The sequence below is a fragment of the Platichthys flesus genome, chromosome 10, assembly GCF_949316205.1.
Source record: "Platichthys flesus chromosome 10, fPlaFle2.1, whole genome shotgun sequence".
Classification (NCBI taxonomy): Eukaryota; Metazoa; Chordata; class Actinopteri; order Pleuronectiformes; family Pleuronectidae; genus Platichthys; species Platichthys flesus.
In genome coordinates this window covers 12,809,646-12,824,678 of record NC_084954.1, presented here as the reverse complement: position 1 = coordinate 12,824,678, position 15,033 = coordinate 12,809,646, and the positions used below count along the sequence as shown (strand labels likewise).

Genomic DNA, 15,033 nt, shown 5'->3' with positions numbered 1-15,033 from the left:
GAAATCTCTGGTTTGTTATTTGGATCTTGTGGTTGCTATTGTTATATGAATGTCTGTCCCATCAGGACCTAATAAAGGTCCCTCCTGGCTCCGAGGGGCCAGACTCTGGCTACTGTTCTGTTAGTAACCTCTGTCTTCATCCAGCCAGCTCTCCTGGCCTGCAGCTCCTGCCAGGAGGAGAGACCAGAACGGAGGAGGAAAGAGCTCCCACTCTCCCAAAAGAGGCAGGACAGACGCCAAAGTAATTCCACAACATGTGCTGACATTAAACATTACTACATATTAACTTTCCATATGTGTTGCAACTCAGCGTTTTGGTGGGTGCCCGCAAAGAAGCCCGAGAAAGGCTCTTTGTCTTCGGGCTGTCTGAGGATTAATTTGCTCTTCTCGTATTTCATCTTTCCATTCCGTTAGCGGAGATATGTGAGAATTGACGTGCGGCTCCTCTCGCCCCAGCCAGGGAGCTTTCAAAGGGGGGGGGGGGGGGGAATCAGAAGTTTTCCATACAATATTTCCATAATTGTCATTATCCGGACTGGAAGGTTTGCATATGAAATTACTTTGAGTCACTTTCTGTCAAATCAAGTGACAGATGTTAACAGTATGCTGCTGTCTGCTATGACATGCACAGAAAATGTATTTAATTACCTCTAAAACAGTAACGTATGTGCACAGATCAGAGCTAGAAAGTAGTAGAGTTATGCAAGTAAATGTCCTTTTTAAGTCAATGGATTTTCCTCAGACGTTTCCATTTGTTCTACCAATAAAGTTACATTATGGATCCGGTGTTGAATTATAGATATAACACTGGACCCATAATGAGAAAAGGGACAATTCTGAACTTGAATCTTCGACTTTCACTTTTGTTACTGACATCAAATTAAATCTTTTTTTGACAGCCTGTTGAGTAAATTATTTAAATCGCTGCGCTCCACTTTCACTATTGTGCTATTTCTGTTGTTGTACAAGTGATTTAATGACTTGAAACACTTGGTGCTGAAACCAAGACTCTACTAAAAGCTCAACACGCCTGTTAAAACATTTCTGAGGGAAACATTACAGCATGAAATGAGTTTTCTTCGGCTATTAGTGTGCTTAATACATTTAATCAGATAATTGAAACACCAAAACTGTTAGTGAGCTTGGTCTCTGCTAAATGCGCCAAATGTGAATGACATAATTGCAGCCGGAGAATTGGTTTAAACGATTTGAATTGCAGCTTGAATACGTGTAAAGTGGATCTGGAGTTTACATCAAAGCCTGTGAGGAGATCAATCTGACGCTACAAATGAGGGATAAAGTCATGACAGTCATCAAACAATCAAACAGTTCAAAAGTCACATTGTCAAATACCATACACATGACAAAAGAATAACTTTATTCAGCGTATTAATACAAATGTTTCACAGCCTAAAGTAACAAACTAATTATAATGCAATCAACCAGTTGAGGTAATAGGTGAAAGAAGAGAGGGAAGAGATGTAGGGACAGGGTGATGAAGTATAGGTATGTAGGCGGAGGCCAGGTGGTTTCATTTACCTTGAGCATCTATGGCGGATAACAAGGCTGCGAGGAAGGCCGCAGTGGCCAGTGACAGCCCTATCTTCATGTTTAGCCTCTGAGGGTCAGCAGCTCATCAATCACTCTGAGGACAAAGAGATACAATGAGTTCGAGCTGCAGATCCGCACGCACCTCAGAGTGGGGCCGGGACCGACGCTCGAACACATGTACGCACGTCAGCGTCCAGTCGGTCAGATCCACACAGAACGGACAGATTGCCTTGGACTAAGATTTGATTGTATTCAAATGCAACATGCACAGTGGAAATAAACGCTCTCCTGAAATGTCTTTTTAATGAGTAATCCAGATTGACGGCTCTCATTATTTCGTCTCTGTTCCATCATGATAACAAAAAGTGCAAGAACCATCTAGACTCGCTTACACAACTAGTGCCACACCTTGTTGCCTCCAGTTGACGCACACACCCTAAAGGTAGACGCTTGTACTAACACATGTAGGACTTAAATAGGGAGAAAAAAAACTCTTTCATCTGCTTTGACTTAACTGGAGCCCCGCTGCTTTCTAGCTGTCTTCGGTCGCAAAGCATTTATGAAGGTTTGACACATGCTGTATTTAATCTGTGTGATCCCATCTGTTTTAACAACTGGTTATCGTTTTGTAACATGTACACTCTTAAAAAAATCTATTTTCTTCCTGTTATGCACAAGTTTATTTTCATAAGTTTATTTTCACACTGAAGCTCGCTGTCGTCTTATCTGGTTCACAGTCACTTTCGCCCCTGCAGGGATGGGGTCTGCATGAAATACTGTGATATCAGAGGTCATGGTTTATTTCATGCATCTGAATGTATAAAATATATTGCCCTCAACGCAGCCTCCTAAGTAAAAAGGCATACAACTGTGTGCCATTATAGCATAAACACTCATACTCTACATATATTTCTATTTACTACATTTCTTTTTTTTTTACTTTTTTCAGATGTACTCAACTAATGCTATAAGCGGACTTAGTTGATTAATAACATATTTTTTAAATAATAAGAGGCAGTCTTTTAGCTATAAATGTTAAATTAAACCCGTTCACCCACAAAGTAGACTCTAGTCTGATCCCAGCTTCTCTAACCTTTAACCACAGGCTTTGCGCCCCGCCTGGTGCACAGGCAAGAAAACTGCAGCTGCAAGAGCCTTAAGAAATCTGTAACAATATTTTTTAATTACTCAATTACACAGAATTTATAATAAATGATAATAAATGCTAATACATTACTTACAATGATTCTGAATTAAATAAGTGTATTTCAAACCAATGGCTTCTCTATGACTTTCACTAAATTCACTTCTGTGAAATGAAAAAGTTATTTAGTTGATGTTAAATTTTGCGTTTAAAGCCCACATATATCAAATTATTGCAAAGTGCACTGTGGAACAAAACTGGCACAAAAGTGTAAAAAAAAAGAAAAAAACTAAAAATCTAAAATGTCTTTTCCTTACAATGCCACAGTAACTAACAAATTTCAGTGAATGAAAAGTTATTTTACTCACCAATTCAACCCCCCCTAAAATACCATGAACAGACCAAATGTTGAGAGCAGCCTGTTTGAAGCCTCCTCCTGTGAGAGTGAGTAACAGACTGAGGCAGAACCAAGGTCTCCTCTCCGCCAGCAGATGTCCGACAAGGAAAAGCCTCCAAGTGGGAAGAATCTTTCCACCAGCAGCTACTTAACAAGGGGGGCAGTTCCCAGCTCTCAATTTACCATCGGATGGGCTTCTTAGGAAACCTGCCTGTCACTAAGTGTCCCCCCTCCCCTCTGATGCAGATCCACGGTTTGGAAACTTTACTTTTTCTCCTCTCTTGCATTCCTCTGGTGGCTTTAATGAGTTTCCAGTAGCAGCGTGACTTCACAGCAGTGGGCACAGACAACACTGACATGGGGGAGTGTTTCATATGTTCAACAGGCAGCTTTACATTTAAATGTATTAACTTTCATTTCAACTGGAATAAAAGTTCAATATTTGGCTTTGTAATCAGAAGTTACTCAGTGCAATCTAGGAGCAGGCTTATTTATCTCGAAGAGTTGAAATACTTAAAGTCAGAAAGACAGAGGAGTCACATGAGTCCATTTACTTCTAGTTTGTTTATAATGAACTTTTGTTGGAAAAAGAAAAAGGATTTCAGCAACAGATTTATCCTGCTCCTCACAACCACTGACTGACTGGTTTCTACTGCTCCCTGATGGTCACAGTTAAGACCTACACTATATACATGTTGAGGTTGGTGACAGAGATCTAATCTAACCTGGTTCAAATCACATCAGTTGGAAAACGGACTACAGTCTCGAACTCAACTGAAACTCTGGTTATAGAATAAAAGACATGTCTCGATATGTAAACTCCATAAAAAAACAATATTTACCAAACATCTACAGCAGGAATCAGGTTCTAAAACGTGCATTATGTGCTGCTTAATACTGGTACTATCAATAAGTAGCAGTATCAAATACAGATATTATCATTGATAGGACAAATCATTTCCCAAAGTACAAGCAGAGAGTTGATAAAATAGCATTTTGCACAAATATAATAAAAATATTAAAGTCTCTTTCCACAGTCCTGTTTCACTGTGACTTCCTAGTCACTGCAGCAGTAAACAGCTCATTTCCGATCCCTGTGAAGACGTCAACTGTAACAGATGGGTCCTAGATAGAGCTGCAGGCAAATGACCAAGACTTCAAACAAATTCTTTATGAATCATCAAGTCACAGGAATTTTATTTATTTTCATTAATAACATTAGGGAGCCGAACGCGTATTACCCAAAAAGAAAGAGAAAAAGACACAGACATCTGAAGTGATCCTGACTCATCAAATCTCAGATGAATGGCGACATACCAAACACACTGAGAGTCACTGGGACTCTGTGGAGCAGCGTGTCCTTTAACCCGACCTCCGAATGAATGTAAACTACTATCCTCCTGTTAAAGAAAGCAAATATAGAGCGACCTCATGATGTTGGTCATGTTCACTGAAACTGAAGTGAAGTCAGACAAATACACACGTGTTTTAAGTGACAAAGTCTTTAAAGTTTCTGACTCTTCAACTCAAACTGTCTTCCACTAGTGACAAGACAAATACACAAACTGTATATAAAAAGGGAAATAAACCTGTTAGCTTGATAAAGAGATTGTTTCATGCTTGATTCTAACAAAATACTGACATCTGCTGGCTAATTATCCTTACTGCATCTGTACCAAATAATAGAACAAAGGACATTAAGCAGAGATCAACTTCCTCCTATAATGTCTGATATTATTCAGCGTGGTTTTCTTGCAAAAATTGGGAATGCATGCACAACCAGAAAAATATGATAAATCTTGGCCCCTTTGGGGGTTTTAATTCATTATTTATGTATATTTATGAAAGCAGCAGTAGTGAGGTGGTGGCTGTGAGGTGCAGTCAAACAATCACAAATGACACCAGAAAATTGACCAAGTTGTTTAATTGGACCCTATAAACCTTATAAAAACCGGTAACTTGTGAGTTTAAACAGTTACATAATCATTTACTAATCAACAACGCAACAGAAGGACAGAAGATGGAGTGAAAGCAAGATGAAAACTAACAGATGTGACACTTTTAAAGTGCATTCAGTATAATTTGGTCAACATCGGAGAACGCAGGATATTTTTACTCATCTAAGTGTAAAAACCAAAATATAATGTTGTGCTCTAATCAGCCAGAGGTGCTTCTAAAAGTAGAATACTGTATATGTAATTGTAAAGAATCATTTTTCGATCATTAATAAGAATTAGATTGTATTATAATTGAATACAGAATACGACGGGCACATTCTCTTATACGCCCGCAGTCAGAGCAGGGGGTAGAATGGTAGGTATTAATTATAAATGTTCTCCGACTCTGCAAGAGTAAAGTAGGTCTTGTTAAACACCAATGCTTATCATAGTTACCAGCATGCAAGCAATGTTCATTCCATCCTCTATTCAAGGTCACGTCAGAGGTATGTCAATGAAATAGAACAGTACATTCATCAGCAGGACATATAACAGTAAATAGAACAGACAATTAATTTAAAAATACATACATCCTTCAATAATTAAGCCATTTGCAAAGCGATGCTAAAATAGACACTTTATTGATCTATAGATAAATTAAAGAATAAAAAAAAGAAGTAAAGGACGGGCAATGACGATCGCTGGCACAGACTTAAAGCTTAATGCACAGAGACACAGACTCTAGCATCATTTTAAAATAGACGTCCTACGTAGAAACGCGGCTTTTGATGAGACCGAAGGCGCTTCTGTGCTTCCACAAACACGCGACAGACAATCACAGACAACAGTGTATTCACGCTAAAAAAAGAAAATTCAACAAGCAGTCCTGAACGGACCCCACAGGGTCCCACGTGCATGAAGAGAGAACAGAAGAACCCTTTAGTTTGGGATATCGCCACTGCTGTTGCGGGTGTCGTATTTATGGTGGATGATGAGCAGAACCACACCCAGGAAGAAGCAGATGGAGCCCACTGTGATGTAGGCGATACCCAGGAAGGGATTCTTCCCCCCCATCCAGGAGATGGTGCTCAGGATCATTCGCTTGCGACCGTCAAAGCTGGTCACAGGGTAATCTGATTATAAGTGGTTAAAGAAAAACAAGTGCCGCATTTGGAAAGAGAGAAAATGACAATATAGGATTTAGAAGTAATCTACAGCAAAAGCAGTAACACATCAGTAGACACTGTTCAGCAGTTAATTCTTAAGTACCTCTTAACAAATTAACTGCTTACAGCTGAACTGGGCTGTTTTACAGCCGTAGAGTCAGAACCTAATTATCCAAAAAATGCACTTGTCCTATCAGTCAACAGGAAACTCCTGTTTATCTCTAAATCTATAGGAAACTCCTGTTTACTGGAAGCCCCTGCTTACTTGACCAATACTATAAATACTCCAATACTTCTACTAAAATATTCTGTTACAACAAATTTGACATGATACGCAATTTGCTCTACCGGATCCGAATTTTCCACGCGCATTGCAGTCTTCTGCTGCTTCAGATGGTTCGAAATCTGAGTTGAGCGTGAAGATTTGTTGTGGTTTAAGAGTAAGCAGCATGGTATCAAGTCGATAAACTGTCTGACATTTATCTTTAACTTTGATGTAATTTTCATACAGATTGCTTATCTGTATGAAAATTCCCATAAACTTTGCTGATATTCAAGGTAACAAACTGTTTTCCACCGTAAGCCATTACACAAGATGAAACTACTCATGCATTTAAAACATCAACCTAAAAAACTCTTTCTTTCTATAGAGCTGGACCTGTTTTGGCTTTAACCTGTTTCAAAGATGTATGTATCAGCACACCTCATCAATCACACGTTCCTCAATCTGAGGTATGTGAGTAACTCTGCAGAGCAAGCCCAGACTCCTCTCTGCTCTGGAACACATGTTGATATCAAATTAAATCTAACTTTCTTTTTACTCAGCAGACTTTTTTAGATAACTCACCCTGCTGTGGACATTAAACAAACAGTTCTGTAGTCGCAGAGTAAGTGTATCTGTGTTTTCTCATAGAACAGGATTTGACGACAAAAACAAATATTTACTCGATGTTAATGTGTTCACATGCTCACCGAGTTTCCCTGTGAAGACAAGATTTGTGAATTAAAGGCAACTCTATGTGATTAATTACGATCTAAGATTATACTTCTAGATAATAAATCGTGTCCTGTGTAGCTCTCCATGAGGAAATGAAATTCATTACAAGCCAACCCTCGAGCTTAAAGCAATCGTTAGTGTTGATTGTGTAGCGGTGTTTCAGGCCATGAGTCAAAAGGATACTGTAAGCAATGTTCAAGACGTAGTTGCCACTGGGTAGAGTGGGGGTGGGGCCGGACTTCTTCTGGATGATGCGGTACAGCTTGCGGAAGGTGGGCAACGCAGCCGTGCGCATCCACACAATGAAGTCCTCGTTGATGAAGCCGTTGTTTTCAGGATCTGATGGGTCCAACTCGTACACTGGCTTCCTCCAGTTCACCGGCTTAGATGTCCCTGAGAAAGAACAAGACAAAACCAAGTTAGACACTGCAAGAAAAAACGCTTTGTAACTTTTACTGGGTAACGGCGCCCTCTGCAGCCACTTGTAGGGACTAATTCTGTGGTTTTAATAAAGAAGTAAACAAAGCCAATCAATCTATTGACAGTCTACTCCCACTCACTGAAGCGATGGATATTACCCATGATCCCTGGCTTCCTGAACCTGAAGAGGTGCTACTGTAACAAATACACCAAACTGTGTTTATAATTCATGATATTGTTAAGTTTCCTTGTTGAATTTTGGAGATAAAGTCTGTTTTTTAATGATTGCAAAGTATTTTAACTGATCTTCATTTCAGCATTATTCCTGAACTTGCTGGCCCGGATTCTGGCAATTCCAACTGGGACTATGAGTCAGCTACACACTTTCAGGAGATCGTACCCACAGAGCAACAAGAGGTGTCCAAGGTGAGGAGTGGGAATAACAACAGCATCATTGTCCCTACATGAACCAGCTAACTCATTTAGAAGCTGCAATTTTCTGGTACAAAAAAAAGTTGCATACTGTTGCTTTAAGTGTTTTGAAAAGTTTGTGCACAGTTTGCTGAAAACACCTTGGAATGCTACAGTGAGGTTTTCGTTTCCCTCAGGATTCCTGAACTTCACATGCTTGTCTGTCCACCAAGCGATTCCTTTCTTCACCAGAGGAATTAGATTTCTGGTGCCGTTGGGTTCAATATGATACAGCTCCAGGGTGTCTGAAACAAAGACGCATTACATTCAATACCAGCGCACAGCAGGAGCAGACAATGAGTTTCACTAATGTCAGAGTTTACAGAGCTTCTAGTGGGAGAGGAAATGGTGAGATTAAGACTTGACGTTGAACAAAAGGAGCAGCTAAAGTGTTTGTTGACCGTATCTCACTTACCGTTGAAAAGGCTGTTGGCTATGGCCCCACACGGAGCGATGGGCTGTGCTCCACTCATACGGTACGGCTCACATTCTTTGCTGGGGCTCTATACACAACAGAGAAGGCTGCACTGAAGCAAGAGGTTTCCAATCTTAAATCTGTGCATGATGTGAACACACAATGTGTCATACCTTCAGAGCACTGGGGTCGCCATACAACTGGCTGTCATCCCTGGACTTCACGTAGCGTCTGTGGTTCTGATAGAAGTTGGATAAGCCGTAGTACATATAGACATTGCTCTGCAGGGGAGAAGAGGGATAGTGTTACAGACTGGATAGATAACAAATATTGCTGCGGTTTCATCTTTGATGCACCCATAAATGCAAATGTAATAATTCATAAGGAACTTTACATCCTTTGAGAGTAATTGTCTTATCTGAAATCTGTTGAGGCTGAAATACAACTGGGTTTGAGCTCTAATAACGAATCAATAGAAGCCTTTTAAAGAGTTACTGGACTGTACACATTCAGACGAGAATAATCCATGACAATGAAGTCTCCAAACAAGCCCTGAGTTTGCCTTCCTCTGGACCCAAAATAGATCTTAATGGACGTTAAGTGAGATGAGGGCAGTTTTTTCCCTTTCATTACGCAATCCACATCGTCAATATCAGAGTGGAAGTCATGTATTATTCATGGTGCCTGCATACTGGAAGCTGGTGTCCCGCTCACCTCGAACGGCTGACTCAGGGTGAAGTTCAGAGAGCAGAGACATGGTGTTGTGTTGTTCCAGCTGGCGTTAGTGGCACAGCTGTAGCAGGGACTGTCACTGTTCACCCCGGTGTAATCAATCTGAAAAAAGAGGGGTGGATTTATTAACAACACTTAGCTCAAATAAATGCATGTGGTTTCATACTTGTGCCATATTGAGACACACTGACAGACAGTTAATCCAGTACGAGTAGGTCAAACTATGATTCTGTGTTCTAAACTGCTATGCAGCATATTGTATTTTAATACAAAGAATGTAACTGAAGTAGTGATTCAACTTTATCTTGACACTGAAAGCTGTAATGTGATGCTGTTGAACTGTATTGCACTTGTGTTTATCCGATATTTTTCCAATTTCTTGTCGACCGCATTGATACAAGGGTATTAGTTACACTTAAATAGAAATATTTTTTCGTCCACACATTTGTTTTTGTCTGCAAAGCTGTGATAACAATAGTTACATTTTACATGGCAAACACAGTTCATTCATTTAGGCACAGACCCAAATAAACAAATACAAATAGGGGCAGTAAATAGAATAATAGGAGTCTGTGTCGGTTAACATTTTAGATATAGTGGATAAAGTAGTAACAGCGCATTCAAAATGATAATTTGAGTAAAATGACTGCATTGCCTGTAACTTCTGCCAGTGGAACGTTTTCCTCCTGATGCGTGTAGTGTACAGCTTCACCAGTTGTGTTGAGGGGAATCTTATTTCTTAGAATCATCCTTAACCATGTCAGAGTTTACTTTTACTTCCTTACCAGCGTGTGATGTTGTTAATTATTATACTTTGGACTAAGTTGATGCAAACCATCTTCAGGACTTATTTACTTTCCTGAAAAGAAAAAGTATTTTGCATTGCTTTTGGTGTTTCTAACATTTTGCAAACCCTCATAAATAAGAACTTGGTACTACACACTAAAAAGTGCATCAAACAATCCGGCTACTGGGAAAAGGACGTGCAATTTTTGCATTCTTTGTGGCTCTGTTTGTCTTTAGGTCTATACTTGTGTCTAGTATGTCGTTTTTTGGTTGTATTTAGTGTATTTGCCTTTTTATGTTTGCACATGGAGACGGAAGAAACGCAATTTCAACCACAAAACACAACTTCCTGTTGTATGGTCTGAATGACGATAAAGTTCAATTTGATCATATCAATATCTGTTCTCTATATGCATTTAATCGGTTGAAAAACATCCTGATCATCATCTGAATATTAAAATCAGAGTCTCAAATGTCCGTGAAGTTGCCTGAACACGAGCTGAGCGCTTGTATTTGTCCAAACAGTACTTTTGAATTATTGTTATTAGTTTGAGCTAGCTAGTGGCTAGCTAGCTTGGGTCTGTTGATAAAAGCTCCGCTGGGCAGAGTTAGAGGATCAGAAACAAAACAAGATGCTAACAGTGGATTTCACTGGGCTGAGAGGGAACAAGCCTGTAGCTTGTCCCCACAGGTGACAGCCGGTTAAATGTCCGGCAGACATGACAGTTACTGCACCTCGAACTCCTTGATGTTGTTGGATGTGACGAACAGGCCGATGCCGATGGGGATGAAGATGAGGCCGATAACGAAGAAGGCCGGAAGCACGGTGCCCGCCGTCAGGATGGGCTGCCAGGCCGGTAGCCTCTGCTGCTTGAACGCCGTGTTGTCCGGCTTCTTGCTCTTCGCCTCAGCCGCTCCGCCGTGACCCGCGGCGCCAGAGACGTGCCCGTCCTCCTCCTTGGCGTTGTAGCTTGACGCCATCATGGCTGCGATCCACTCGGAGCACAGTGATCCTCTCTACCCGACGGACGACGGCTCCTCGGTGAAACCAGAGACGACACGATGAGGTAGATGGTGGAAGTGTCCAAGGAGCGAAACCCCACGAGTCTGGTTCAATTCCCCACTTCTGGTTGTAATGTTGGTCTCTCCGGTTAATCTCATGTCCCGAGGAAGAAGCCGGAAGCGCCCGAGCCTATAGCATGTTGATACGTGGCAGTGACGTCATATCACGACCATAGGAAAGACAGACGCCCCCTCTGTACGCCTGTATATTAATATTAGTGTATAAAGGTAATTACACATTTTTAAGTGTTATAACACATTTAGTTTTAAACTGAATGATCCTGTACAGTTAATTTCACATTTTGTAAATTTAGAATGGGAAACACTACGCTAAATTTGACAGGATTTATATGTGACTTTAAAGAATATATCAAGTAGCCACGAAAGACTCCAGAATAAGTAAAAAAAAAAAATCAAAATTTACAATGAAAGCTTCAATGAACAATAGGAAACAATTCTACCTTTATTTTATGTTCTCTCCTTTATACTTATGTTATATATACATTTTTTTACATAATTTTTTACTGCTCTAAAGATACATTTTCATCTATATGTCTGTTATTTCAATTTACTGTCACTTTAGCTGATTATTGTCTATGTCAACATTTATGTCGACCTACAAGCTTGTCAAAAATAAAAACCGAACAACTGAATTTAAAGCAATTTTTTTCTGTTATTTTATTTATATTTTTTTAATTTAATAAAAAAAATATATTTACATCCTGCACATAAGCGCACTGCACAGTATATCTTATTGGCCTATAAAGACCAGTAAAGACCAGTAAGATATACTATGGGCTGCATTTTGAGTGCCAGCAGGGAGCAGAAATCCTATTTCAAATACAATTCACATGCTTTAGTGTTCAGCGCGACGCAAAGATGTTGCCTATAATACAGCGTTAAAGTAAAAATAATTGCAACAAATTAAAAAGATTAGACAGACACATAGCTTCACATCAACGTCATCATCAATACTCTGAATAAAGAGCTTTAGGAGACGTGATGCTACTTTAAACAGATGCTCTTAAAATGCAGATGTGACTTTAAATACTCAGGTTTCAGTTGATCACAGTAAATCTGTTTCTGCAGATTAACTATCTGTGTAATGTAGTCAAGTCAAATGGGTTGACGATTGAAACAACTTTACATACCATTAGATATCTTACATGCTGGAGCTTATTCTCCAAACACACTCATCCTCAACTCCATTAACTCTAACACTTTTCTCCGCTGGGTGGACCAGATCATGTCGGTTCATGTCAGGCATTTAACTCCGTAGCTCCTCTCGCCTCTAGGCTAGTGGAGCTAAACTAACAAGTCATGTACAGGTTCCTGCTCATCACTACTAACACAATGCTAAACTTGACTTACCACAGACACGGGAGCGCAGATGTCTCTAGCTTCTCTGTCAGGAGAACAAACCGAAGATCAAACCTTATTATTCATCCGATATGTGAGTGAAACCTGTCCACAGTCTCAGGTCTTGTTAGCCTGTTAGTCTGTTAGCTCAGTTGAAGCCGAGCAGGCAACAGGCTCGGAGCTTGAGTTGCGTTTCGCATTATTCGAGTCGAGTTGCTAGGCAGATTGCCTGGGGCACATCTGAAAGTGCCCCCCCACCCAATGTTAACTCGGCCTGTGTGGTTCATGCTCATTGGTGTTTCCATGGCAACAGTCTTAAGCTTGGGCCGTTGCCCCCAGAGCAGAGATGGACGGCAAGACAGAAGCGTATACAAGTGTCCCACATATTGGACATCCCTAACCACAAGAGTGAGACAATTCTAGGCATTTTTTATCCTCAATGATAAGTGCCTAGAAGTGTCTGGCTCATTCTAATTGGCCGACACATTTCGAGGCATTTTGCTACTATGATATGTGCCTAGAAGTGTCCAAACTTCTATGTCCAACATGAGGGTAGATTGAACCAGGTCACACACAAAAGTCCACCTGTAGAGTCAGAGACAATAAACAGAGATTGTATGAAGGGAGTAAGTGTTGCTGTAAAGAAAAACATAATCTCCAACCCATGCTGCATGTGAGTGTAATGTTAGAGTTCATGTAAATAATTGAATGCAAGGCTAATATTTTTGCTTTACTTTCATTATGTTTGTGATTATTTGTATAGTATGTGTGTGTGTGTGTGTGTGTGTGTGTGTGTGTGTGTGTGTGTGTGTGTGTGTGTGTGTGTATGTGTGCATCAGTGTTTTCAGAATAAAACCTAATATGAGGCCCTGAGGGCGTAGAGACAGGCTTGTGCAGATCTTTCTTTACAGCCCTGCTCATCTGTCTGGCCCCTAACCCTTAACCTTTGACCTCTCCACATATACACCGACAGCCAAACAACAAGTTAACCTTTGGTAACGACACGGCTGATTGTTATCAGCCTCTTGATAAACAGGAGAAACTGTTTCTCCCTAGTTTTGGCACTTATATGTATGTATGTATTTAAGAAATGGCCAATTTATTGTGTATATTCATAAAATTCATATGCTGCTAGAGAGACACATTTGATCAGCGTCAGAGCTTATTATACGTTACAAGATGAATCATCGGCAAATATCAACTTGTCCCCCAAAAGTGTTTACACCCTCCATCACCTCTCTTTCCTCTTTAGCCAAACATCTGCTTTCTCCCATTTGCCTTTGGTCCACGGTTAGTGAGTTTCGACTGAACTGCCAGGGGCAAGATACGGCCCAACAATGATTAAATAGATTTCAACACACCTTTATGAAATGTTATTATCGGTCATACTTTGTTTATACACTCTTTGTAATCATACATTGATTCCATAAAGTCATTACATTTCACAACCAGAGGCCAATTCATTCACATTTGCTTTTGAAACCCGAGGAGCTGCACGCTGCGCAAATTTGCAACCTTTCTTTAAATTGTTCCACACTACAGGTTTCCTAATTCCATGGTATCTGGCCTAAAAACAGTGTAAAAGGATCTGTTTTCCTTTATCAGCCGTGCCGCTGGAAACTGATTTATCATAATGGAGGTATTTTCCCCGATCTTGTTTCCAGCTCCTTTCGTTTGACCACAGATGTGACATTGAGGATTTATTTGATGATTGGCGCTATAGAACCACTTGCTAGATATAGCAAGTGGTTCTCCACTCTACCTAAACAACCTTTACTGTTAAGTGTCTCTGACAAGTAAGCATCAGAAACAGCAACTTGTGATGTTGCCCTCACAGGTGCTTCTCTTTGGTTCTCTTTCTCATGTGGTAAGATCTCATACATATTTTATTTTTGTTTTTATATAGTGTAAGATATTGTGCAATTAATAGGTGGTTGAAATCCTGCCATTTATAGGGATTAGTACCTTTCCAAGGACACTTTGGCATACAGATGGGTAAGAGTGGGAATTGAACCCCAAACTTTCTTGTTGGAGAATGTCCACTCCACCCACTGCTCATTCACTTGTAAACTAAGCAGATCAAGAAGATGGACAAATTATTGTGTGTGCGTCTGTGTCATTCTATGCTGCTCTTGATATACATTTCAGAAAAAAACATTGTATTTTCTACTTAACTACATATAATTGACAGCCTTACTTAAAAGTTACTTTAATATTTTTGGATTTTAGATTCTGGATGATTTAACATGCTTTAAAACCTATTGTTTAGAGAATAACCCAGTAGTTTCCAACCTTGGGTTCTGACGCCTTACAAGAATCACAGTGTGGGACACATTTAATTTAATATAGTTCTGAAAATGTATGCAATACCTTCTAGTTTATATTTTCATTTTACATTATATGTTTAACACAGTATTTAGCATCTGTGGTTTTAAAATCTGAAAAAAATGAATGTGCCTTCAGTTTCACTTCAAACCATTATTCCTTTTTCTGCTTCAAACTATTTGAAATAACAGAATGAAATTATTTTCTGAGGTTCACACTGATGTTCCCTCAGCCTATGATGGTCCAGTACAGCATTTGAGTGCATTTCTAA

The 15,033-nt window shown here is 39.9% G+C and overlaps 2 protein-coding genes across 5 annotated transcripts in view; both read right to left on the bottom strand.

The window, feature by feature from the left end:
• Positions 1 to 3,195, bottom strand: part of col12a1a (collagen, type XII, alpha 1a) — a 57,171-nt gene extending 53,976 nt beyond the window's left edge. For all 4 annotated transcript variants that reach the window (XM_062397692.1, XM_062397693.1, XM_062397695.1 and 1 more), the window contains exons 1-2: positions 3,064 to 3,195; positions 1,540 to 1,645 (exon numbers count right to left, since the gene is read on the bottom strand). In XM_062397692.1, the coding sequence (XP_062253676.1) occupies positions 1,540 to 1,609 (70 nt within the window). In that variant the 5' untranslated portion in view covers positions 1,610 to 1,645; positions 3,064 to 3,195. The remainder of the gene's footprint in view (positions 1 to 1,539; positions 1,646 to 3,063) is intronic.
• Positions 3,196 to 4,999: 1,804 nt separating this feature from the next.
• On the bottom strand, positions 5,000 to 11,216 carry LOC133961935 (cell cycle control protein 50A-like). The gene is made up of 7 exons (XM_062397344.1): positions 10,752 to 11,216; positions 9,213 to 9,332; positions 8,672 to 8,779; positions 8,499 to 8,586; positions 8,185 to 8,328; positions 7,376 to 7,585; positions 5,000 to 6,162 (listed from the first exon to the last, which is right to left on the bottom strand). The coding sequence occupies exons 1-7, from the start codon at positions 10,998 to 11,000 to the stop codon at positions 5,969 to 5,971; spliced, it is 1,113 nt and encodes a 370-aa protein (XP_062253328.1). The 5' UTR covers positions 11,001 to 11,216; the 3' UTR covers positions 5,000 to 5,968.
• Between the last annotated feature and the right edge of the window lie 3,817 nt (positions 11,217 to 15,033).

Coding starts and splice junctions, on each gene's coding strand:
- LOC133961935 (XM_062397344.1), bottom strand. CDS start 11,000: ATGATGGCGTCAAGCTACAACGCCAAGGAGGAGGACGGGCACGTCTCT. Junction 8,780..9,212: donor CCCTGAGTCAGCCGTTCGAG/GTGAGCGGGACA, acceptor TCTCCCCTGCAG/AGCAATGTCTATATGTACTA. Junction 8,329..8,498: donor AGCCAACAGCCTTTTCAACG/GTAAGTGAGATA, acceptor TCTTTGTTTCAG/ACACCCTGGAGCTGTATCAT.